At 36.3% G+C, this 27,409-nt stretch overlaps 1 protein-coding gene across 1 annotated transcript; it reads left to right on the top strand.

The window, feature by feature from the left end:
- Positions 1-27,169, top strand: LOC140161995 (uncharacterized). Its single transcript, XM_072185286.1, has 3 exons — positions 1-589; positions 13,891-16,265; positions 24,695-27,169. Exons 1-3 carry the CDS (start codon positions 1-3, stop codon positions 24,920-24,922), a joined length of 3,192 nt encoding a protein of 1,063 aa, XP_072041387.1. The 3' UTR covers positions 24,923-27,169.
- Positions 27,170-27,409: the final 240 nt, after the last annotated feature.

Below are 27,409 nucleotides of genomic sequence, written 5' to 3'. Positions count from 1 at the left end.
ATGGATAATTTTGATGTTTTAGATATATGGAGATATTTACATCCTAATATTCGTAGATTTACGTGTAGACAACCTAATCCTCTTATTCAATGTAGACTTGATTATTTTCTTATTAGCAATAATTTAATTGAGTATGTGACTAAAGCAGATATTGTTCCAGGTTTAAGAACTGACCACTCTGGTATCACTTGGAATGTACAACTTCAAAAAGACCCTGTACGGGGTCCTGGTCACTGGAAATTCAATAATTCTTATCTTAATGAGGATGATTATGTGAATGACATGAACAAGAATCTTGATATTTGGTTAAATGATGATTCTTTATCTGATCCTCAAGCTAAATGGGAATGGATCAAATATAAGGTTAGAAATGAAACAATGAAGTATGCCAAGAAAAAGTGTGTTTTTCGTAGAGACAGAATTAAAGAGCTTAGCGGTAAACTTAATTCATTGGAGAAGTCTTTGGCTAATGATCCTTCTCAAGATACTTTAAATGAGATTAATTCGGTTAAATCTGTTTTGGAGGAGCTTGATACAAAAATTATTGATGGTATAATTGTTCGCTCAAGAATTCGTTGGGCAGAAAAAGGTGAGAAAAGCAATAAGTATTTTTTGGGCCTTGAAAAAAGGAATTGCAGAAAAAACCAGTGTAAAAAGATTGTTTCTGATGATGGTACAGAAATTAAACCTATGTCTATTTTGAATGCACAAAGTGAGTACTATAAAAATATTTATGAATCGAAGGTTGATATAACTTCTTCCGGAAATAATACCTTTTTGCAAGGTAATAGCATACCAACTTTAACTGACTTGGACATGATAAAGTGTGAAGGTAACCTTACAAAAGTTGAGTGTTTTAATGTACTTAGTAAAATGTCAAAGAATAAAAGTCCGGGTAATGATGGTTTATCATGTGAATGGTACTTGCAATTCTGGAATAAAATTGATACTTTTTTGGTGCATGTATTAAATAAAGGTTTGAATAAAGGAGAAATGTCATCTTCTCAGAGGCAAGCTGTGATTACGTTGATTGAGAAATAAGGTAAAGACAGATGCAAGTTAAAGAATTGGAGACCCATATCCTTACTTAATGTAGACTACAAAATTGCCTCTAAAGCCCTAGCGAAAAGGTTATTCATAATTTGATTCATACTGACCAAAGTTTTTTTTGGTGACTCAGTTCGTTCTATTAATGATATTATGGAGTATACCAAATTCAAAAATATTTCTGGTCTTCTTTTGTTCTTAGATTTTGAAAAAGCGTTCGATTCGTTAGAGTGGAACTTTATTTTTACCTAGCTGGGGGGTTTTTACCTAGCTGGGGTTTACACCCCCCAGCTAGGTATTGTAATCGTTTGGTTCTTCCGCTGGAAACAAACCATTGTAATCTTCCCGTTTTCTTCCACTGGCAACAAAGTTAGTACGAGGAACCCATACCGTAGTAGCTCTGCACAATAGTAGGGGGTGGAATTAGCACCAACTTTTTTTTCTGCACCTCTTAAAATATGTAGCTGACCTATCTTAACATATAAATCAACTTCATTTTGAAATCAAATAATTCTAACCCCCTGTACATACCCCCTGAATATTTGAAATTAAGGTTGCCGAATTCGGAAGACTTGCACTGTACAAAGGTATAGGGAATTTGTGACCTTCGGGATAACATTGTTCAAATACAATTTATTACCACAAATGTGGTAATTTAAGAGTCTATGATTGTTTGGCAGACATTAACATTTATTGTATGATATTTTGCATTTAATATTCAGTCAACTTGGAGGCACATAGGCCTACCCAATATGTATACATTCACACAGATATCTCAGTTCATTGAGCTAAGTTCTCACTAAAGTCAAAGTTTCTCTGTTTTATATTGTATATGTAACTAACCTACTTGGTGTAGAACATCAACAGCAGCATTAAAATCACCAATGCTTGCTTCAGCTAAACCATCAACATTGTTCAGATAAACCTTCAAGATTTTGGCATAGGTGATTAATGGCAGGTTCTTATAATCCTTTTTCAGTCTAAAATGTCACTACTTTTTGGTATTGACAGAGCTGGTCTACCCGGGGGGGGGGGCACTCCAACTTAAGAGGTGATGCATATGTAGGGCTGTTAAGACCCCCTTTTTCAACATTGCTGTCACCCAAAGACCCCATCCCATATTTTTTATGAGCATGTGCTAGCACCAAAAGACCCCATATTTCCTTTCGATCTGTCACTCAAAGAACCTTATATTTCCATTTGAACAGCAACAAGTCATCTATCACTGACTTTGGAAATTACAAGCCATTAAGAACTCTCACCCAACGCCTCCATAATTTAGATCGAAATGGTCCGTCTCTCACCCAATAACCCCATATTTTGTAAATTTTGCTCTCACTGAATGCCAAAAAACACACTCTCACCCAATGACCCCATATTTTTGATATTTTGCTCTCACCGAATGCCACTTGGTGCGAAAGTGCCAGCCCTACACCTATCCATTCATATATAGTGAAGAAGACTTCACTATCTATGATACATTTCATAATATTAAAGTGCCCCCGGGCCAGTCTACCTCATCTAGGCCCACCTAGATCTTTCTGAAGATATTTATTTCTTCTTCTATCCACCCTAACATTTGCGATTTCTTTGACAGTTAGACCTTCCTTGGTAAGCGCTTCCTGTTTCAGATTCCAGTCATAAATAAGGATCTTCAGAAACTGAAAGTTCTCGGTGGGCCTTTCACAACTGCAGATGAGGTAGACCAGAACATATATAGTGAAATAGAAGAAGAGGGAAAGGTGTCAAGACTTTATCCTGAAGTACGGTACGCCCGAATACTGCTCTGTCAGACTAAAAAGGGATTACAAGAACCTGCCATTAATCACCTTTGCCAACTCTGAACAATATGTTACATCAAAGGCTGAAGCAAGCATTGGTGATTTTAATGCTGCTGTTACCAAGTAGGGTAGTTACAATATAAAACAGAGAAACTTTGACTTTAGTGAGTACTTAGCGCAATGAACTGAGATCTGTGTGAATGAATACATGCTGGGGTATGTGACCCCCCCTGTTGACTGAATATTAAATGCAAAATATCATACAATATATGCTTTTATGTATGCTAAGCAATTATAGACTCTAAAAATTACCACATTTATGCAAATAAATTGTATTTGAACAATGTTATCCTGAAATCACAAATTCCTATACTTTTGTACAGTGCAAGTCTTCCGAATTCGGCAACCTTAATTTCAAATCTTCAGGGGGTATGTACAGGGGGGTTAGCTTTATTGATTTGATTTTTTTCTTTTTGATAATTTATTATCTATGGTCTGTACATATTTTAAGCACTGCAGAAAAATAATACCTGTTATTTTGTAAAATAATTCCACCCCCTAACAATAGGTAGATAGATAGGGCAGCACCAATACGAAAATGTCATACCGATAAATGATGTGTCTGTTTTGCCCGTTATTTAAGTTTGTGTTGCGAACTACAACAAAGTGAAATTGCACATGTTCTTTTGCTCATCTATCAGGGCACAGTTCTTGAACCCCAATATATTTGTTTATTCATTGAATAACCTTTGACAATAATGGGTACAAAAAACTCATACCCTGTTCTCAAAATGCAATTATCATCTGTTCGTCATCCAAGCCGTTAGCCGGCCCAGGGAATGTGTGTATGAGAGGATTGATGGCTAATATGATTTTGGAAGGGCTCAGAGGGAATTGAAAGGTTATTGCAAAAAACTTGAATAATAGTGACAGTGATTGGTGTACACTCTAAATTAGAAAGACTTAAAATATTAGTTGAGACTTGTACATTTTTAAGTCTTTAAAGATTTATTTTACGCGGGGCTGGATTTAAATTTTACTTTTGGGATCGGGAAATGAAAATCTATTTTTAAATCTTTCGAAAGACTTAAACATTAAACCAATGGTTGGTGATAGCTGGTGACGGTTGGTGATGGCTAGTGATAGCTGGTGACAGTTGGTGATGGTTAGTGATAGCTGGTGATGGTTGGTGATGGTTGGTGTTGGTGATAGCTGGTGACGGTTGGTGATGGCTAGTGATAGCTGGTGATGGTTGGTGATGGCTGGTGATAGCTGGTGACGGTTGGTGATGGCTAGTGATAGCTGGTGATGGTTGGTGATGCCTGGTGATAATTGGTGATTGCTTGAACTTTATGAAAGAAGTAGTCCTAGTATTACTGCCGTGAATAGACGTATTACTTATATATTATTATAAATCCCAGATATGCTTAAAAGTAAATCTTAAAGGACTTGAATATTAAATCCAATGGACTTGCTGTCACTTGCATTTTTAATCTTTCAAGGATTTGACATTTTAAGTCTAAGGATAGTCTTATTTTTTAATCCAAAGGTTTTGTCACTGATTACAGTCCGCATCGGATTTAAAAATTAAATCTTTTAAACTTGAAAATAAGTCTTTGAAGTCCCTGTGGGACTGAAATTTATAAAACTTTGTAAAGGCTTATTTTAATCCTATATTGATTGGTCCCTAACTAAGTTTTGAAAGTAAGTTTTTTGGATTTGAATTCAAATCCCTGTAATTTAGAGTGTAGTAAGCACTAGTTAAAATAATGGCATTCAAGGTTAAATGTCAATGTAGTGGAGTTTCAATTATAGCATGGGAATAAGAGAATTTCCATGATTTATAGGGGTGTTTACAGGGTATGAATAATATGTCCTGAAACTGTGGCACGAGAAACATATATATGGTTTATGAAAGCAAGGCTGAATTTTAGGGAAAAGGGTTACAAATAATTAACCTTGGCTATATAAATAACATGTTTGTTGGTTGTGAGCCCTGTTGTGGGACTCAGCTGTACTTTAGTATAAGTATTGGAGTATACTGTGTGGCATAGTTTGGAAAGTTTAAAAAGTTAATTTAATGAAATCTAATTTGGGTGCTGACTGCTGATATGAATTTGGCCTAAATGTATCAGACCACCAATTCATTGAACTGGAATTATATCTTGGTATCACTGCTGATGAAAGCTGTACTTTTATAATTTTGCTCTAAATCGTCTGATATGAGGGATGACTTTGACGTGCTGAAGAAATATGCTCAATACTGGAATTTTCCTGTGATGATTTTGAAAGCTAGAGGAACTAGGTACAGGTATGTAGTATACCTCGACAATTCCAAGGTGCATAGGTCTGTAGGGGTGTTCACCAGTGGCGTAGCCAGTGGGGGGGGGGGGTAAAGCTCATCACCCGAGGGGCACTCAAATATGACAGTGTACGCATGCGTGACCAAATTTTTTTCAAACACCCCCTAAACGAGTTTTACCCTACCAGCAAATTTATCCCCTTAATAAGGTTATTTAATATAGAATTTACCCCTAACAAGTTTTTGAGCTTTTTTGGCTAGTGAAAATGCATCAAATGTACCGTACCCTTTTGAACTCGTAATTTACCAACAATTTGAAAAGGTACCCTATTTAACAAGTTGTTCAGATTCAGAAAACTACCCTTATTCTTGAAAATCAGTGTTTTTTAGACCCTAATAAATGCGTCATGCACCTTGCCGGAAAAAACACCCCCTTTTTATTTGCTTTTTTGGACACGCATGCGTACAGACCATGTGTGTGAGTGGCCCCCTGGGGCTCATCATGGTGGTACTTAGGTCATGGGTACATCTTGAGAACTTTGTGTGTGAAGAAACAAACTATAATTATGTTGGCCCAACTATAAATCTGCTTGTTTACATTAATACTACATAAGTTGCTTTATAGATTTAAGGGGCTGTGCAATAATTATGACCCCCCGGGGTAAACTTTCTGAACGGCCCACCAAAAATTGCTTACCCCACCCCCCTCTCGGCCTGCCAAAAATCACTTGCCCCCCCCCTCCGGCCTGCCAAAAAATCTTTGCCCCCCCTTCTTTGAACATATTGCCAAATTTTGGATCCCAATTTGCAAACTCTTGATATATGGTGCGAGCGGCAAGAAAATTTGCATATTAAAGCATTTCCGTACTGTTGTCCAAAGGCTTTTTGGAACGTTTAATTAAAAAGACGCCCCATGAATGTGTGTGCCAAAAATCGCTTGCCCCCCTTGGCTTACCGAAAATTGCTTCCCCCAGGGCTCATAATTATTGCACAGCCCCTAATCATTTAAACAAAATTGGTAAACCCCTCTCCAACACCAACCCCCCCAAAAAAAAAAAAAAAAAACCACACACCCCCACACTTTCTAGATTATTGTCTGCACTCTATGTAGCTGGGATAAAAAAGGCCGACCATCAACATGATCAATTGAAAATGTTGACATTTCATATATTAAACATAAACATTTTTTTTTCAAAAAGATCTATATACATATTTTTAGTGTTTTGAGGTCGAAATCTATATCTTCAATACGAAAGGTCAAAATTTTCATATAATGAACGGCTGTTCATCCCAACTTCATAGTGCATATCGTTAGATTATAGTTTATGCAATTTACTTTGAGGACTTTTAAATTTCAAAAAATCACTTTTTAATAGTTTGCCATAAAGTGTGTATAAAAAATAATCAAAATTATTTGATAGCAGAAGGATATTCCTCGTATTCAAAATGCAATTCGATATGTCTGATGTGCTCTCATGTCCCACAAAAAATATGTGAAAACGTCGCTATTCGAGCCCTTAAACATAAATTTACAATGCAATCTGTGAAAAGCAAGGCAAGATCAAAACGGGCAGTTAAATTGTTCGTTAAGGGATCTAAAATGAGCATTTATTGGGTTTCGACAGTATTTTTTGTGGGACCTGAGAGCACCAGACCTATCGATTGCATTCTGAATACGAAGCATGTCTTTCTGATATCAAATAATTTTCATTTTTGAAAATCACAATATAATACAAATTTTATGACAAATTATAAAAATTTGATATTTTTCAAATTTTTGATATAATACAGTCCTCGAAGTAAATTATATAAATCTAATGATATATTCTTAAAGTGTATGTAGCAGGAGGAAAAGCCGACGGTCAATTGAAAATTTTGACCTTTCATATTGAAGATATGGATTTTTTTCCAAAAGACCTAATTTTTTTGGTGTTTTGGGAAAAAAATCCATATCTTCAATACCAAAGGTCAAAATTTTCAATTGATCGTCGGCTTTTCATCCCACCTAAATACACTTTAAGTATAAATCATCAGATTTATAAAGTTTACTTCAAGTACTGTTAAATATCAAAAATATCAATTTTTAATGATTTGCCATAAAATGTGTATTAAATTGCGAATTTCACAAAATCAAAATTATTTGATATCAGAATGACATTCTTCGTATTCAGAATGCAATTCGATATGTCTGATGTGCTCTAATGTCCCAAAATAAATACTGTCCAAACGTTCATACCCCAGCCCTTAAGTTGACAAGTTATACTTATTATACAAGATGTGTTTTACCCTCACTTTGGAAAAATGCTTAATCATGTTAATAATAGGCTTCATTTAGTAGACCTGTACTTTTAATGCACTTTTGGTGCGCTCCTCGCCTTTGTTCCGGCAATGAATAGTTTGTCTTGAGTCTTTGTAGGTGGAAGGGGGGAGGGTCATAAAAAATTTTCGACCCAATATAGGGGGGGGTCGTAAAAATTTGCCCGCGATAGGGTCATAAAATTTTTACTGCGGTCACCGACATATTCATGACCCCCCCCGCCGAAGAAAATGACATCCCCCAAACCCTAACCTGCAAAACACAGGGTGGACAGGGTAAGCCAGAATTATACCTGGGTAATAATAATGCTTATTCATGTTTTAGTCGAAGACACCATGTTTATCATCACCGTTCACCATCTTTATTAACCACTGCCCGTTTACTAAACTGCTCCTGTTTACTCTAGTACTAGCTCCTGCTAGTTTTGAATAAGATAAACACACTATCTGTGGTCATCTTGTGACTCCCTACATTTTGGTCATCAAAAGTATACCCCCCCCCCGACGCGTATTTTTCTTTCCGACAATGCATGACCCCCCCCCTGTATATTTGGGACCCCCTTCCGAAGAAAATGATAGCCCCGTAAGGGGTATATGGGGCTCAAACTCAGTGACAACCAACCTCACAACCAGGGGAACAATTTGCAGGGGTCAGGTCAAAGATCATGCAGAGGTCAAATCTTACAAATGCTGCATACGGGGCTCAAACTCAGTGACAATAAACTTGGTGACAAGAGTAACATTTTAGAATATTTTGCAGGATCAGGTCAAAGGTCAGCTGGGGTCAAATCTTCGGATTTCAATATCTGGACATCTGTAAGAGGTACGGGGCTCAATCTCGGCGACAACCTCATGACCATGTTGGAACATTTTGCAGGGGTCAGGTCAAAGGACATCATTCTGGGGCCAAATCTTAGAATTGTGTTATCTGGACATCTGCAAGAGGTACAGGGCTCAAACTCCGTGACAACTCATGACCAGGGGGGAATTATGGAACATCTTGCAGGGGTCAGGTCAAAGGTCATCTGGGGTCAAATCTTAGAATTGCATTTTCTGGAAAAGGACGGTACAGGACTCAAAACTCGGTGACAACAAACCTCATGACCAGGTCGGATACCTCCACAACACAAACATGCCCCAGCTAGGTTTGTGGTCTATGACCATCATTTGCCACTAGTTCAAGCTTTAAATCGAATGAATTTTGGTCCAAGTTTTGTTAAGTATGTCAAAGCCCTTTACACTAATATTAGTAGTTGTATTCTTAATAATGGGCTTACATCACATTACTTTTCGGTGGGGCGCGGCGTGCGACAGGGTGACCCATTGAGCTCTTACTTGTTTATTTTGGCGATAGAATTATTGTCATGTTCAATACGTGAAGACACATCTATTTCTGGTATAATTGTGAATAACTTTGAACTTAAGTTAATTCAGTATGCAGATGACACTACATGTGTTTTAAATGATGTTCAGTCAGCAAATAATCTTTTAAAGGTTTTAGATCTTTTCTCTAAGGTCTCTGGATTGAAATTAAATGTAAGTAAATCTCAAGCGTTATGGCTTGGTTCTAAAAGAAATTGCAAAGAAAAACCATTGAATGTTGAGTGGCCAAATAATCCCGTTAAGGCATTGGGTGTGTATTTTTCTTATGATAACGATGCTGCTGGGAATCTGAACTTTGTTCCAAAAATCAAGCATATAAAGACTCTGTTAAATATTTGGAAAACTAGAAACTTAACCCTTTCTGGTAAAATCCTCTTGATCAAAACATTTGCATTATCAAAATTTATTTATTTGGCATCAGTCATTCATATCCCTGACCATGTGATTCAGCAAATTGACACTGTTATTTATAATTTTCTTTGGAATGGAGGTAAAGGTTTTGTTAAGAGAAACACAATTATTGGTGAAATTGATCAGGGAAGGCTGAAAATGGTTGATGTAAAATCTATTTTTGCTGCTCAGAAAATTAAGTTGGTTAGTAAATACAATACCACTTCAGCACCTTGGAAAATTATTTTGAATGAATTTATCATCCCATATGGTAATGATTTAATCTTTTATTGTAATATCTCCCCAAAGCAGATAATGAAATGGCATATTCCATCCTTTTATAAAGATATGTTGATTTCGTATATTAATTTAACAAATCCTGATAATGTCGACCCACACCAGCAATGCATTTGGAACAATCGTCGCATCCTTGTGAATCGCCAGTCCATCTATTTTCAGCATTTCTTGATCCATGGTATGAAGTTAGTTAGCGACTTATTTTACACTGATGGTACGATTGTTCCATTCAAGGTCTGGAGTGATAGGGGGATTTTTAAGAAGTATTTTTTGCAATGGAGGAGCATTATTGATGCAATTCCTTCCTCATGGAAGCAAGTTTTGAAACAAGGTTTTGACAGGGATCTTTGTACTCCTAAAGGTTTCGTGTTGTATCATGAAGATAAAGAAATCAATATTAGTAAAATGACATCTCAATGTATTAATCGTATTTTTGTACAGAGAATACAAGAGTCTCCAACATCACAGAAAAAGTATAAGAATGAGTTTAAGATTTTTGACGATGAATGGAGTGTTATTTATCTTATGACCCATTCCATGTCAACTCCAGGGATGTGCACCGCAGCACCTCTTCAATTTTTTTCTTTTTCTGTGTGGTGGTAGATATTGAGGAGAAAGTAAAATCCCGAAAATTTGAGCTTCATACTTCATTTCGTTTTCCCGTGGCATCCATTTGAAATTTAGGGGGGTCAGCATAAAAAATGTGTCGTAACGCGAAAGACGACGTTTGGAGGTCCATAAATGTATAAAGGGCACCCTTTACAACTTTGAAAAGTATGTATCCTGGGATACTTATTTGTGTAGAATTCAAATCTGGCATCAGAAAACTTGTAACTCCTTTACTCTAAAAGATATAGGGCCCTCAAAATGCAACTTCGTCCATCCAGGACCAACTTTGGGGGTCAGAACTCCAAAAGTAAAAATAATTTTACTGTCCATTTTTTTGCCAGTCAGAGCCCTTTGGTAGGACAATACTCTTATCCAATATTGAGCCTATTAGAATACTTTTAGCTGAGATATTACCCATGCAAAACCCCAATTGTACATTTTTTGTACATTTTGACCCCCCTGAAAACCAATGTCAGACAATTTGATCCACCATCAACTTCAGGTATGTTGAAAATATGTCCTTGGACAACATTTCTGAGAGATATTGGCTTGGGGTCTCGATGGCTTTAACACATTAGTTAGGTTTGCATTCTCCATAGACTTGTACATAAGTCATTATACATGCGAAATCAAAAATATGTACAACTCTATGGAGAATGCAAACCTGACTAATGTGTTGAAGCCATCGAGACCCCAAGCCAATATCTCTCAGAAATGTTGTCCAAGGACATATTTTCAACATACCTGAAGTTGATGGTGGATCAAATTGTCTGACATTGGTCCTGGATGGACGAAGTTGCATTTTGAGGGCCCTATATCTTTTAAAGTAAAGTAGTTACACGTTTTCTGATGCCAGATTTGAATTCTACACAAATAAGTATCCCAGGATACATACTTTTCAAAGTTGTAAAGGGTTCCCTTTATACATTTATGGACCTCCAAACGTCGTCTTTCGCGTTACAACACATTTTTTATGCTGACCCCCTAAATTTCAAATTGATGCCACGGGAAAACGAAATGGAGTATGAAGCTCAAATTTCGGGATTTTACTTTCTCATCAATATCTACCACCACACAGAAAAAGAAAAAAAATTGAAGAGGTGCTGCGGTGCACATCCCTGGAGTTGACATGGAATGGGTCTTATGCCTTTCAAGTCAACTTATGATATAAGAACCAGGATTTTTCAATATAAGATTAATCTTAATTGTCTAATGACAAATAGTAAACTGTATAAGATGAACCTTGTGAACAGTGAAATGTGTACCTTTTGTAATAACTCTCCTGAATCTTTGAACCATTTGTTTTGGGATTGTAAATATGCAAAGAAGATGTGGAATGATTTTGGATCATGGTATATAGACAATATTGATGGAAACATTGATTTAAACTATAAGCATATTATTTTTGGTTTTGGTTCTGATACTTTACTGAATATATGTGTCATTTTAATCAAAAAGGTTATTTATGACAGTAGATTTAAAAACCAAAAGCCATCTTTTGTGTCTTTTCTGCATTTGATTAAATTTCATTACAAGCTTGAGAAACGAATTGCTATTAGTAATAATACAATGCTCAAATTTATTGATAAATGGCATGTTTTAGAACAGATGTGTTGTTAACTTTCACCATTCTTTTTAAAAGCTGTAATGGATTGCGCTCTTTTCAAACATCATGTAATGTTTTATTTTCAATGTTCTCCTGCATTATGTAATTCTGTGTAGTTTTTCATTTTCTGTATACATGTCTTTCTCCCATTGAGCACAGGGAAATAAAAGCCGTTTTGGCTATGTGAAATATAAAAAAAAATATACTACTAAACAAAATTGATCTTCTTCTCAGAGCGCTTTCAATTTTTCGTGACTGTAGCTGGCGCAAATTTCGGGACAGGAAATTTTAGACATAAAGGGTAAAATTATGTTTACTCCTTGCTATGAAAGATGTGTTACAACAATTTTGTCTACAATATACAATAAATAGTTTGTAATTCCCGGTGTTTTTTTACGATGCTGAAGTTATCCACATCAAGATATCAGCATCAAATGTTTTGATGACCCCAATCGGGACATGGGGTTTTGGGGGTTGTGACGCATTATTCTCGAAAGCATTTTTCTCGAAAATAAGATCTTCTTTCAATAGTTAGATGTTTTAAGATATAAAAGCAACGCTCGCAAATAGGCAAATTTGGACCTTTCTAGCGGTAAAAGCTTCAACAACCTGGTTTTTTTTTCACCCACTATGCTCATAAAGTGGACCTTTTTGGCACTTTTTTCGTTCCGTCAACAAATGACGCAAGTCAATGTTTATAGCAACGCGAATGTGAAAAATCTGTTGAAAACGACCTATATAAGCACAATTTTTGACCAAGATGTAGGTTTTAAAAGTCAAAATCTCAAGTGCTCCTAACAATATTTTTCAAATTTTCAGTAAATGAAAGGGCACACGTATATTGGTCAAAGTCGTTATACTAACTTCATTTCAATGAGCAATGGCCAATTCTCTTTGCAATTGCAAATCTTGTGCAAAAAGTTACTATTTTCGCCTGTTTTGTCATACGGTTGTAAATTCCATGAACTATGACTTTGCTAAAGAGCGCTTACAAATTGATGTGGTGCTAAGGATAGTTATGGTGTCAGGGTGTGGTGGGGTAGTGGGTGGGGTTGATGGCTGAGGTATAAGGGTGTGTGGGGTGGTAGATATAGGATGGTGGGATGGATGTGGGTAATACGGGTAGGGCAGTGGGGTGGCGTAGGGTGATCGGGTGGTATATACCCCGGGTACCACCTTCCAGAGCCACCTTCGCACCTATTGTATCCCATAGAATTAGATTAAGGTGGTACTACAGCCCTTGATTAATTTGTGACTGTTTTTGCATTTTTCTCAAAAAATAACAATACACTGGTAACAAAAGTTATGCATATTATAAGGGCATGGAATACTACACTGGAATTTCAGTGACTCAAGACGAGCGGTACGTTATTTATGATAAGAAAAGAGGTACCGGTAGAATGTACCTCATTTCTTAACATATATAATCCCAGCAAACACAAAAACCTTTGAAAAACGTTTTAAATAAGTTATATTTTGGCTTTTGGTTTAGGTACAAACGTTTTAATAACATTTAAATGTCGGGTTATATAAAGGTCATGAAAACGTTTTTAAAACGTTATTGAAAATATTTTGGGCAAACATTTTTCGCAAAATATTTTTTCAACCCAAAAATAACATTCTGTTTAGAATATTTTGTATCAAGTTTTCAAGAATGTTTTTGGAATGTTATTAAAACGTTTTTATACCCTTTATATAACCCGACATTTAAACGTTTTCTGTAAAACAGTTTTGGTTGCTGAGCAGTAGATTATCAAAAAATGTTTTTTAAGGTTATGAAAACGTTTTGTACTCTTAATATACCCTTTATATAACCCGACATTTAAACATTTTCTGACAACCTTTTATGTTTTGTGTTTGCTGGGGAGCCACTTGTCTTGAATCACTGAAATTTCAGTGAAGTAATTGGATTCTTTGCCCCTATAATATACATAACTTTTGTTACCAGTGTGTAGTTTGTTTGTTTGTTTTTTGAGAAAAATGCATAATTAGTCACAAAATTTATCCGGGGGTGTAGTGTAGTACCACCTTAAGGGAGTTTACTGCTGGGTATCACTACATGTAGCGCAAGCAGTTGATCACGAAAGCAGGCGAGTACCGCCTTGTAATGTATTACTAGCTATGCTCGTATTACAATAACTTCCTATTTCATTTTACAGTTGCAGAAGCAGATACGAAATACACAAACATGATGGACGCTGCAAGCTCTGCTGCAACTTCATGTCATTTTGACTGGAACTTGTATCCAGATGGATCGAGAGATTGTAAATCAGTGATAGAAACTGTTAATACCAAATCAAAACATGAACCCGGTTTTATGACAATACCAGCATTGCTTTTTCGAGCATTTCTTTTCATGTCTGATTATTCGCGCCCGAATGATCTGCATGAGGCAAACAAATCATTGGTTGAAGCAGGAAAAGAGATTGGAAAACTTGAAAAGGAAGATGCACGAATCGGATACAGTATAGTTCACCAATCGTTAGCTTCAGTCATTCGAGGCGAAAAGATGCATGACGCCAACGAAAAAAAACGTCGTATACAAGAGGTGAGCGAATTACAAAAGAAGCGCACAACAAAAACTGATGCCTACATCGGGGCCTACATTGATGTCACCAGAGCGTTCGCACTTGCACGACTAGGTCCAACCAGAGTTGATGAGTGTGTCACATATTTCAAGAAAGCTACAGATGCCTTTCCGCAGGAAGACAAAAAGGATAAAGCGGAGTTGCTAGTGCATTTTGGCATCAGTTTCGGCCGATTCGCTCGAGTCCAAGAGGGCATCCCCAAAGATGTAACTAACTATACCGAACGAGAAAGGGAAATGTACGAGAAAGCCTTGCAGCTTAACGATGAACATGTTCTCGCAAATCTCTATTACGGCGTGGTTCTGTCGCATGAAAACAAACAGGATAAGGCGCAATCGTATTTTGAGAAGGCCTTAATGTTAGACCCAGAGAACATGAAGGTTCTTGATCATGCGACCAGATATTATCGCAAGCGCAAACAGTGGGAGAAGGCGTTAAGTTGTGTGGACACAGCCTTAAAACTAAAGCAACAAGAATGTGACCCAATGTTATATCATCAGTTGTCACTGATATACTTGCGTAAATATCAGGGAATTAATAGAAAACAACCTTGGTATGTCAATGAACTTCCAGAAGAAACCGAACCGAAATCGTTACTTCCATTAGCGCTGAAAGCAATTAATGACGCGATAAAACTGGATGATGCAGCTTTATTTCACACCACCCGGGCTTCCATATACGAAGAACTGAGTACCACAGAAGACAGAAAAACGAATATGGAGAAGGCAAAAGAAGAGTACGGGCAGGCCGTAACACGAGTCCATAATGATACACCTACAAACAATGTCAAGATTTTTTTCAATTATGGGCGATTCCTGCTTAGATATGATGAACATGATAAAGTCGGAATAGATTACCTGAGGAAAGGGATCGACACAGCTGTTAAATGGTGTACTGAGACGACTGCCAACAATACGCTACGCTTTCAGGGGCAAGTATACTGGGAGTGTAGCAACGCAATAGAAAAATTCGAAAAGTGCATTCTGGAACAGCTGGAAAAGAATGTGGATGATTCGAACGCTCTGAAGAATCTTGGGTGGCTGATTCACTTGGTGGGGGATATGCAGACATTATATACGCGAAGTTCAGCCCTGGAGTACTATGAGAAAGCTAAGACCTGCCCTGATAATGATCAAGAAAGCCGAAGGGAAATACTTCAAGGATTGATTGATTGTCATCTGAAGCGCGGACAAGAAACCGACTTCAAAATGGCAGGAGACTACGTCAGACAGCTAAGCAAAATAAACACCGTAGAAGGGCGGATCAAAACAGCTGATTGGAAGCTTGCAGAAGGTCGCCATGCTTTGGCAATTAAAGACTTTCGTCGTGCTAGATCCCTATTTTTAGAGGCAGTAGATGTTGGCAGTTTCGAAGCTTGTCGGCATATGATAAACTCTATTTACTCGAATCCAGCTGACTTGGCACGCTGGGCTACAATGTGGCGATTTCGTAAAGATTGTGCCAGGATCATTCATTGCCTAGAGGATCGCGATGATGTATTGTCCATGACACGCAAAATGGCGGGGTTGTCTCTTCACAATGTCACAGAAGATGAGAAGCATGTAGACCGTGCTGCTAAAGAAGATGCTATCAAGATGGTAAATGATGCTATGAAGTTAGAGGATGGACGTTACGATAAAACAAGAAAGGCTCATTTTGAACTTGAAAAGATGTTGCTGATCAAGCCACCTGTCAAAGAGAAGGAAATCATCGACATGTGCGAGAAAGTGCTTTCACCTGCAAGGGAAATGTTGGATCATGTAGTTGCAAAATTTGGACGCAAACACTATCCATCAAGAAGGGCTAGCGAATGGTACTCAGCCTATCCGTACTTCAACCAAGGCTATGAAAATGTCGACGCTGAGCTTCAAAAGAGACTGGAAGGGGAATACGGATGGAGAGACTTCAAGAAGAAATTCCGTCAATTGCACGACTTCCTAGTTCAGGTAATATAGGGGGAGCAAAATAAAAAATTCCCCGTTGTATTATTTTGAGACACTGCACATGTAAAGTCTTCCGAGTTTCCAAAAAGGGGTTTATTGGGACAATGTGCTCGAGTAGCAAAAATTCGGTATTTTGACACTATTGTGGCCCATGAACGGGGTAATTTGGTTGTACCGTTTTCTTTTCCTTTGCCTTCTCGGTTTTCTCTTTCATTTTTTGTCAGAGTGGCACTTTTTTTCTTTTGGCCCCCTACCCCCAACCCACCCCTCACCCACAACCACCACCACCCCGCGGCTACGTTACCGTCTGCTGTCTGCATAGGCCTATAGCCAGACGTTTTTGCGTGCGCCATTCTGTTGCTACTCAGTGGCGTACCGTGGCCGCCCCTTCCCCGGGGGGCTGAAGAAAATCCAATTTTGCCGCCCCTTCCTCAACAGCCCGAAAAGGTTGCCCATTTGGAAAAATCATGTGCATAGTTTTTGTTTGAAAAAATAATTTTTAGAGCTTTTGCACCTTCTAAATGGCCTGAATAAAGATAGCCCCTGAAAATTTGGTTCATTTTCCAACAAACAAACTAAAATAACCATAATATTGTGTAATTGAACTAAAGTTGAGCTTGAGCCTGTAAAAGTTAATGAAGGCCAGGGCCATACATACACAGATTTATTGGGAGGGGGGGGGGGGGTGGGGGTGCAAGAATTCCAAAAAGCAGATGCCCTAGTCTGTGTAAATGCCTTATCTCCTTTTTAAAATTTGTTCTCCCACTTTTGGACCTTTTTATTGGAAAATAGCAAAAACCGGACCGTTTTGGGGGTTGTGCTGCCGCTCCCCATACGGTCACTTGACGAAGGCCAAAGATACAAATTTAAAACTTAATGTGTGATTTGCATCACAGCGACGCCTTCAATCAGGGGCGCAGCCTTTTACTGTGGAGGGGCAAAGCCAAATATTTGTCCCCATTTGTCCATTTTTGTCCCATTTTTAGTCATTTTAATGACACTTTACTCTTTGCCGTCCCCATTTTTTCTGTTGCCACCATACCCCCGGCTCTATTTGCATTGACGATTAAATTATAAGCGCTGGAATGAAATAGCAATTTTCTCTGTAAAAAGTGCTTTACCTCATTTGTTAATTTTTGGCTTGAAATTAAATGGGGACATAATGTGATCAGTGAAAACTAACATTTTGTGGAAAACAAATAAGAATCTATTCTCTGTTGAAATCGCACATTATTGCTTTAAAAATGTAGTTTATTTTTAACACTGTATTTATCCCAGAAAGTGAAAATATGACCATAACTTTTGAATACATTATCCTGTTTTGCCAAATAAATCATAGCCCAATCCCCTACCAATTCTAAGAATTGCATTTATTTTGTATAAAAATTCCGTATATGGGGTTCTTTACTAGTTCCATTTTTTCATTGATAATATCACCATTCTTTTCCAAAGTGATTCCAGATACATTGGCATGATTGGTGTAACAAAAATTGTTTTCTGTAACCCATTCATTCATAAACTGTTCTTTTTGTTTCAAAATATATAATTTGATATAGCTTGTTTGAAACAAGCAAAATGAAATTAATAACAATTAATGAGTAATGTGTAGGTCTAAATTTATAATACACATTAGCCATTTTCCCCCCAAAATTACAATATCAATCAAAATTAACCAGGCTTCAGTGCTGTATAAACATAATTTTTTGTATTTTTAAACATTACCTATTTTATAAACACCAGTTTTATTTTAGTAATAAATATAATAAATAAATAAATAAATAAATAAACAAACAAACAAACAAACAAACAAACAAACAAACAAACAAACAAACTAGGCCTTAAAGGGGCATTTCGTGATCCACAGCCGCATCCCCCCACTTTTCCCAAAAAAAGTTGAGATTTTTACACCACTGGATACCTCTGGCTACATAATGTTTATGTACCAAATATTTCTTGCAGATTAATTCGTTTAGCAAAAATATCGCCAAATTTGAATTTCGTTCTGGTGCACCAGAACGAAATTACAACACATTGTCTATGGAGCAGTGTAATACACATAATCATGCATAACTCGCAAACGAAAAATCGGAATCAACTGAAATTTTGGAAATAAGCTTTTTTCGTGGATATCTACTGAAAAATGTCATAAAAGAGGATGTTAGGATCACGAAATCCTCCTTTAAATAAATAAATAAACTAGGTCTTAAATAAATAAATAAATAAATAAATAAATAAATAAATAAATAAATAAATAAATAAATAAATAAATAAATAATCGTGCCCATTGTACTAAATAAAATGGATGCATGGGAAAATATAAAATTCAACAAAAAATGGTACCCGACAATCTACAGCTTTATAGAAAATATAGCGGTATTAAAGCGATCTAATTTTTAAAGAATTTAGAGTTTTTCACCGGTTTCTGCCTGCAAGTAGAAATTGAAAACTTGTTGAGTCTAACAATATTAGAAGTGTTTAATTTTAAATCCTGATTTTTCATTTATATTGTCGCATTGTCAAATATTGAATAAAGGTTAATTTAAGACATAATAATCCTTTAACTGGATTTAACTGGCAATAAAAGTCCAATTTTAATATTTGCCAATACTTTTTATAATGGCCAAAAACAGTCCTTTCTGAAAGGTGAAAACAGATGGAGTTGGGACTGGGGGTTGTAAAATAGATCTTGTGATTTTACACACATTTTACTAAAAACTCAATAAATATTAGAATGGCTAAAAATTTAAAAGCAAGCCGAGTACAGACTTCCAATTTGTTTCAGAGATTACGTCACATGCATTTAAAAAATAATATCCATGAAAAAATATTGCATGTTATGCATATCTTGATGTATAATTTGGTGTAAAATGCATTATTTTTGTGATTTTGTTCAGTTCAGAAAAGTCCATCAGCTGAACATGGTACCTATAGCATTTTGATTTTGTACATAAATATAGTCATTTCTTTTTATATATGGCGAAAGAGGGACAAAATTCTCTCTATGTTAACTTTCCACTTTAAAATAATTATAATAAAAAAATAACTATAATAAAATTAATAAAGGAAATTACGTTATTGATGGAGCATATCATGTCACGTCCAATGTGCTCTCTTTGAGCATATAGGCCTTTACTAGCAAGTCATACCAGGGGAAATGATGACTTAATTGAATTGGCGTTACCCACGAATTCAAAGATAAAGCACCATATCATCATCATGTAAAACGATTGAGTTCCACCAAAGTCAATTTGGCTAATAATTTTGTTACCCGCGTATCAAAAATAAAATGATCGTTCTGAAAAATGTTAAGTGAATATGCCATAAATGACTATATCATGAAACGTAGTTTCGTACAATAATTCTGAGGTAAAAGTGATTATTTTATACAAATACATTTTACTCATAAAATTCCACAAAATCATATTTGATGTTACCCACGTATCAAATGTTATCCACGAGTCCAGCAAATATGTGTTACCCACGAACATTTTGGCTACCCACGAATCCCTACTTAAATTATAGTTAATAATGTCTTAATAATGTTTTAGTTCATAGGAACCATCAAACGCGATTAAATAGAATATTGCTGCATGAAAATATGGAATGATTTTACTTAAAATAATAATATAAAACTGTTTGCAATGTCTATTTGAATTTCGCAACTTCATTATTCTCAAAATGTGTATACCCAAAATGCCATAATGATCAATTCTAAATATTCCATGTAGTTTGTATTTTGATTAAAATATATTTTAGTGCCATTGTAGCCTGAATTATTGACATATGGAAAGGTAATTTTTATTTTTATAAAAAAATTAATAGGAATTTGCTAATTTTCAGACGCTGTTACCCCACGAATCCATCCGAGATCCTCATCCTGCGACGAGATACAAAATCTAACTTTATATTTCTATAAAGCATTTATTTTAATCTTTCGAACTACTGCAGTAATGTTAAATGACAGCCACTTTGGAAAGAGCTCGATGAATTGACACAATCTTACCTGTACACCTGGTTCTTTCTTAAAATTTGTAATAACCAAAATATTTCTTTGTAACTGTGAAACTAGTAGTAACGGTTGCCTTTTCCAGAGGTCTATACTTTGAATTTGTTTCTACGCTCACCTGTAATGGGTTTGAGCACTTTTAATTCCAAAGTTAGTCACCTGAAAAATAATACTTATATTACGCCCCCACTATTTATAGTGGTTGAGCACTTTCGACTACTTTTGGAGTAGAGACTGTGCTGGAATGGCTAGGTTTGTCATGGTTTTGACACCACAGAATGTATATACCTGTATATGCATTTGTGTTAACTTGAAATCATGACAAATTATCCGTCTGATGATCGGTATACCCAATGATCGTAAGTGAGGGTATGCTGTGAAACTAGTAGTAACGGTTGCCTTTTCCAGAGGTCTACACTTGAATTTGTTTCTACGCTCACCTGTAATGGGTTTGAGCACTTTTAATTCCAAAGTTAGTCACCTGAAAAATAATACTTATATCTTTGTAGATATATGTAATAAAATTCTATTTTACGTTCAAAGTCTTCACCGATTTGTAGTGTATGGGTCACACGTAAAATATTGAAAGATATTAAAGAAAGTGAAATTTTATGGCATACAACAGGTGAAAAAGGCTTAAATTCGTGGGTAACATGCATATGCGCATTTAATACTTTATTTGGCCTAGCAAGAAAAGTTAATTTTCAATCCGATGGCACTTCCACCTGATGATATGATCTTCTCATTTGATAAGTCTAGAATTGAAATGGAAAACATTTTTAAAATGGCCCCTAGAGAGAATTTTGTCCCGCTTTAGCTGGAATTGACCATATATATCAAAAGCATCATGTACATTGTATTCTACAAAGAAAGGTTTAATATTAAGGGTAGGCCCCTACCTAATGTTTTTGCGTAGAGTATAGTGTAGAGGGCCGTGAGGATTCACTTCATACATAATATAAAAAATAAGTATTTAAAGAAATCGAAGACGTTTTGGAGTAAACATTTTAGTCTTCTTCTTCTTAGCGTGTCCACATTTTAGTGTAATATGAATGACTGATGTAATTTTAAACAAAAACAAACCTTCTATGAATTGTAAATTTAACCTAAGTACATCCAAAATGGTTCAAAAACATGTACCATGCATCTTTTTTAAATATGGTCCCCCTAAAAACCCATGTTGAGTGATTGTTTTCTCCTTTTTGTATTTTGCTACTAACCTATAAGGTCGCCATTTATCAGAACCAGTACCAATTAAATTTTTAGAAGTCCATTTAGAGGGGAACATTTGGCATGACAAAAAACTGTTTTGTTATCACATCCTTCTAGTTTCAGCTGTAGTTTTTATATAAAGAGAGTAGTTATATCCAATTCCATTATTTATCAAATTTTGCTCATTGGAATCGCTTACCAAGAAGACGCAGCATCTATAAATTACTGAGTTTGGCGAATTGGTAAGGCTAAAAACTTTTACGGTTTACATTATTTTTTAAGATTTTTTTTTACGTTTAGGGGGTCAAATTAAGTTAACTAGGCGGTTACCCTACCCGTATTTCGCGTTTTTCGGCTATCATGACCTAACAAACGCAAACCTGAGCTTCCTTGGCCAAAGTTACACCCATCCACAAAGTTTGAGCTCCATTATAATGAGCAATTTGAAATTTCTACCTTTTTTGACCTATGACCTCTTAACCGTAGGTCTGACAAAAAGGTCACCGTGGAACGGCAACAAATTGTGTAATACAAATTTGCACAAAATGATACTTGAGCAAGTACAAATATAATTAAATACTTCTGGAAAGGGGGCTACAGCTATACCATATTTGAGACTAATTCAGCAGTTTTTTGATGATTTCTTCGGAAATATACAGATTTGGAACGCCAAATTTCAATATGTTTATGAGAAAAATATGATCTTTCATCTGATACCAAAACCAGCATTTTGATGAGGTAAAGTGGGGGATGAGATTGTCAATCAGGTTACCCACCTTTAAGATGGACAGCGTCAGAAACCCTTCCTAGCAGGTATACTAGTACTAATTTCGGCGTTTTTGGTAATTTGAATAACAAAATTGACAGAAATCGTACATTATGGCTGAATGTTCAATAAAATTCTTGAATTTGATTTCTCAAAATTACAAAGTGGAATGTGTAAGGCAAAGTAAAAATAAAAATATATTTCTAGTCCGGGTTTTTTAAAAATTAGGAGGATGAGGGGCTTTTTATTTTCTATTTTTTATTGGAAAACGACGCTAAATACCTGTATTTGGCACCATATTTTGGGTATTCTACACACAGATTGATATCTGAGAAAAAGGAGGCGGCCCTTTTTATTTTATTGTTTTGAGAGGTAGACCCCTCTAGTGATCACAAAACTCTTCTTAAATGATGTATTATGCATTTACAAAGCCGTAAAATAAGTTTCAACTTCTGAAACATCTTTTTCAACAAGTTATAACTGAAAGTTTACAAAATAAAAAGATATTTGAAAAATCTTCAAAAAAGGAGGAGGGCGCGGACGAGAAACATATATTAAACTTAAAGAGTCCAACACGTAGAGGGCACGGTGGCTCAGTGGTTACGGCCTTTGACTCATAATCTGAGAGCTTGCTTGACGTGCGTGGGTTCGAGTCCCCGTCCCGCCACCGTGTTGCGCCCTTGGGCATCAAGGGGCTTTGTCACGCTTGCCTCACCCCACCCAGGTGCAATGGGAAGCTGTTAGGGGTAGTCACAGTCGTTGTACTAGTTTTTGTACTGATGAACCCTGCGCCATTTGTAGGCAGCAAACGTGGTTCCGACATATTCTAATAACGGCGGAATAAATGTAAAGCGCTTTGAGGCTGTTTACGGCATAAAGCGCTATATAAATATCTAAAAATTTATTTTTATTTTTTTATGATGATAAAACACCCATGTACGAAATAAATGGGTATATTTGGGTATTGCAGTACTAAATTATGAGCCCTGGGCGAGGGTATTAAATAAAAAATGGGGGGAGCAGGATTTTGTTTAAACCAGCTGAAAGGGGGGGGGGGCAAGCAATTATTGGCTAGCGGGGGGGGGGGCAATTTTGGCACACAAAGGCCATCTTTTAAATAAAACGCTCTAAATACGCAGTACGGAAACGCTTAAATTGGCAAATTTTCCTACTCCTGCGCTCTTGACCATTTACGGTTTTGTAAATTGGGATCCCAAAAATTTGGCATGTGTAAAGGGAGGAGATAAAGGTTTCTTGGCAGGCTGGGGGAAGGGTTGGCAGTCCAACGCCCTCTATAGATTTAGAGTATGACTTTGAAGGCGTTTCATGGGGGAAGACAGTCTGGAAGTCCAGTTATTAAGAGTGCGATATTGGGGGGTCTGGAATTCAACGCGTCGTTCGGGGAAAAGGTCTGGAATTCCGATGCCCTCTATAGTTTGGAGTACATGGCTTTGAAGGAGTTTTGGGGAAAAATCTTGAATTCCATAAATTAAGAATAAAAAAGTCTGGAATTCCGACGCGTTGGGAAAAAAAAGGAGTAAAAAAAGTCTGGAATTCTGATGCCGCTGGGGGAATAAAAGTCTGGAATTACGCGTTGGGGGGAAAAGCCTGGAATTCCGACGCCCTTGGGGGGAAAAAAGCCTGGAATTCCGACGCCCTCTATAGGTTTGGATTATATGATGTGAAGGAATTTGGGTGAAAAAAGTCTGGAATTCCGACGCGTTGGGGAAAAAAGGAGTAAAAAAAGTCTGGAATTCTTATGCCGCTGGGGGAATAAAAGTCTGGAATTCCGACGCGTTGGGGGGAAAAAGCCTGGAATTCCGACGCCCTCTATAGGTTTGGATTATATGATGTGAAGGAATTTGGGTGAAAAAAGTCTGGAATTCCAGACCAGAATACATACAAAAAAGAGTATGGAATTCCAGTGCCCTCTATAGGGGGATTGATTATTATCTGGAACAGCCCATTGAATCCAATGTGACCTCAAGAAGTAAAGTTACAAGCAATTGAATAGACGAGGGTCCAGTTTTAATTGTGATTATTTTTTCCAAGTGTAAGGATACTTTATTGGCGCAGTATAGGTTGGGAAAAGTGATATGAAGTGTTTTGCCCAAGGCCGTGACGGGGCTCGAGCCCACAACCTTGTGATCATTTAAGCCGAAATAACAAGATAAATTAAAATAAACAACACTGGCTATTTTGGCCGTTGAACGTGGAGGTTTAGGGGATTTAATGCCGCAATTACAACATTATATCTTAATTGCTTTGTTGACCCATAAGAATTTGACTGATTCCGTTTAAGTATAAGTAGGGAGATGTGTAAACATTATGCCAATTTTATATAATCGTTCATATTTATACGAGTATTTAGTAACCGTTAAAGACTCCTTCAAAAATTAAAATTATCTCATTCATAAGTCCCATACGTGCCTTTTATTTTACCATCAGGTGCAGCCAGCAACTGACCCAGCAACGTACAAATGGGTGTCAGCTATGGCGAATTTGACCAATGTGGACAAGCACAAAGAGTTTGTGGATCAACTTGAGCCGGAATTGGAAATAGGCAAACATCCTGACGGCACTAAGAGGATTGAGAGATTCAATTTGGTAGAACTAGCGCAAAATGCAAGCGAAGGTGTTGAAGAAATTGTCAACGAGTTTTATAAATATATGTAATATTGTGAGTGTGTATTAATCGGTAAGGCGCTCGACCCTGGTGTATGACGGTGCGGGTTCGAACCCCCGCAGTGTCAATTTCTATTCTCGTATAAAAATTTAGGTGATGCAAAAACAAGTATGTCTCAGACACATTTGGTAAAAAGCTAAGTGCTATGATTTTTGTTTTAGAAAATGAGCTATGCAATATGCGACATTTTTTCATTCTTTTTTACAGTCAAGGCAATGTTTATGTACTTAACTCTGTGATTTATTCAAAAACAAAAACATAGTAATAATACATACACAGTGAATAGTTTTGTTTGTCTCCTTTACAATCATGGCGAAATGTGTACAAAAAACTACAACCAAACTGCAAAAACAAACAAACTTGGATCACGATACGATACTGAAAATATTTTTTTTTTAAAGCAATGAACATACAGAAAAAAAAATACGGCCAACGCGTTGCGCTAAGCGTTAATTGTAATTCACATAGCAATGCCGCTTTCCGTTGGCCTGATGAATTGACTATAATTATTGAGCATAATAATGCCGAACTTTGATTAATTTTAAGTTTGTTGAAATGCCCGAAAAGTCAGAAAATGTGACTAGGCAGTGTTTCTAAATACATTATGTATTTCTCTTTAAGGGTGTACATAATGCACACTTTGAAAACTTGCTGCAAAACATTCTAACATAATGCTATTTAAGAGATGACAAACAAATTTTGCACAAATGTAGAACAAAATAGACAAGATCAGTGTTCGAATGAATGTTCATACGTGTTGGTAGTTAAACAGCAATTTAAGTTTAAACACTGTTGTTGTTTTTGTTTGTTTGTTTGTTGTTGTTGGGTGTTTTTTTTCAAATCAAATGTTTGATAACTCAACATTGAAGTATTATTAAAAGCAATTTTACACAGAAATGAATAGTAAATTTGTAACAAATTAACAAGTAATAAGGGCCTCCCTCACCAAAGTTCGAGAAAGGCCGGACGATATAGGCTATATGTTATTTATTTTACTTGGCCTAAAACATTTCGACTAAAACCAATCACGTGTATATACATAATAATTTCCATAATTCCATAATAAATCTTTATTTAATATGTCAATAGGTCAATCTTTAATAGGTCGATGGAAACGTTTTAAAGACATTTTTGTGGATGCTAATACATTTGCATGACTTGCTTAATCTAAAAACTCAAATAAACGGCAGAATGTCCTCTTTCTTCATAATGGTTGCTGAATCTCATCCTGGGTGAATTTCACTCACGATATTTCAGCTTCATGAATTCTGAGTATTGCATGGGATATAATAATTGATGGGGGCCTTCTGGCCTTATGCGTATTATGGATTTCTTAAAACGATAATGAATTGAAACATTTTAATTGATTTTTATTAAATGAGATATTATTACAATCAATACATTTATCATAATTGATGTACGTTATTGCATAATATGTCTATATATTATATGTCTATATATATATCAAGCCCTTAAGTTGGGGTTACCAGCAGTTCACCTTCTTGCTGCAGGGATCTTTATTAATGAGATGTTGCTGAAAGATAGCCCATGGACACTCGACTCACAGGACACGCAACTTGTCTGGGTCATGCCGGACAATCCATTTATAAAATAAATCGTGTGAATTCAAAAACACGATGAAAGTGTTAGAGGCAATAGTCAGATAATGTGATTTATTTGAAAAATTGGACATCCGCAAGATGTATTTTTGCAAGTATATTGCGTGAGATTCCGGGGTGATTCTGCGAGGAGCGAGGAATAATAATTGGGATGGACGACAATGTCGGGAAAAACACTTCGAACACTTAACTGTAATTCTCATATTTTTCTTATAGTGGATCTGGTAAGATCAAAAGTGGACTTTTTGTGAAATGTTCCCTCAAAAAAGGAGCCGATTTCAACGTTTTTAATGAGAAAAGTGGACCTTTTTTGAATTTGTCCTTCAAAAGGGCTGACTTTTTCAACGTTACAGAAGAAAAGTGAAGTTTTAATTCGGATTGGCATTTTGGGGGGTGCTCCTCCCTCCCTCTATTCTCACACGGCACGTTTGAATATTTTAAGCAACTACGTGGACGTGGTTGTTCGGGTAACTTTAAAGCCTTTAAACATGCAGCGTCACAACAAGTATTGTAGTAATTAGGTTATAATACCTCTAAATTGGCCGACGAGGAATTAAATTAATTAATTTGTTTGTAACCATCTGAAAAAGCTATTTTTTAAGATCACTGTAAATACCCGGTTATTGTAGCAAAACAATTGTTGAGATTCTAAAATGGTATGTTTTCTCTCATAAAATTCATATAATACATGACATCAGTTTTTTTAGTAAAAAATGCTTCCAATAAATAAATAAAAATAAATGTTGGTATTTATACAGCGCCTTTCACATGTGAACATGTACCAAAGCGCTTTACATTTATTCCGCCGTCGTTAGAATATGTCAGCTGCCATACAATGCCCAAGGCATGCTCATACCT

This window comes from Amphiura filiformis, chromosome 10 (assembly GCF_039555335.1).
Source record: "Amphiura filiformis chromosome 10, Afil_fr2py, whole genome shotgun sequence".
Taxonomy (NCBI): domain Eukaryota; kingdom Metazoa; phylum Echinodermata; class Ophiuroidea; order Amphilepidida; family Amphiuridae; genus Amphiura; species Amphiura filiformis.
Note: the sequence above shows the minus strand (reverse complement) of the source record. Positions and strands in the feature narration are given on the sequence as shown.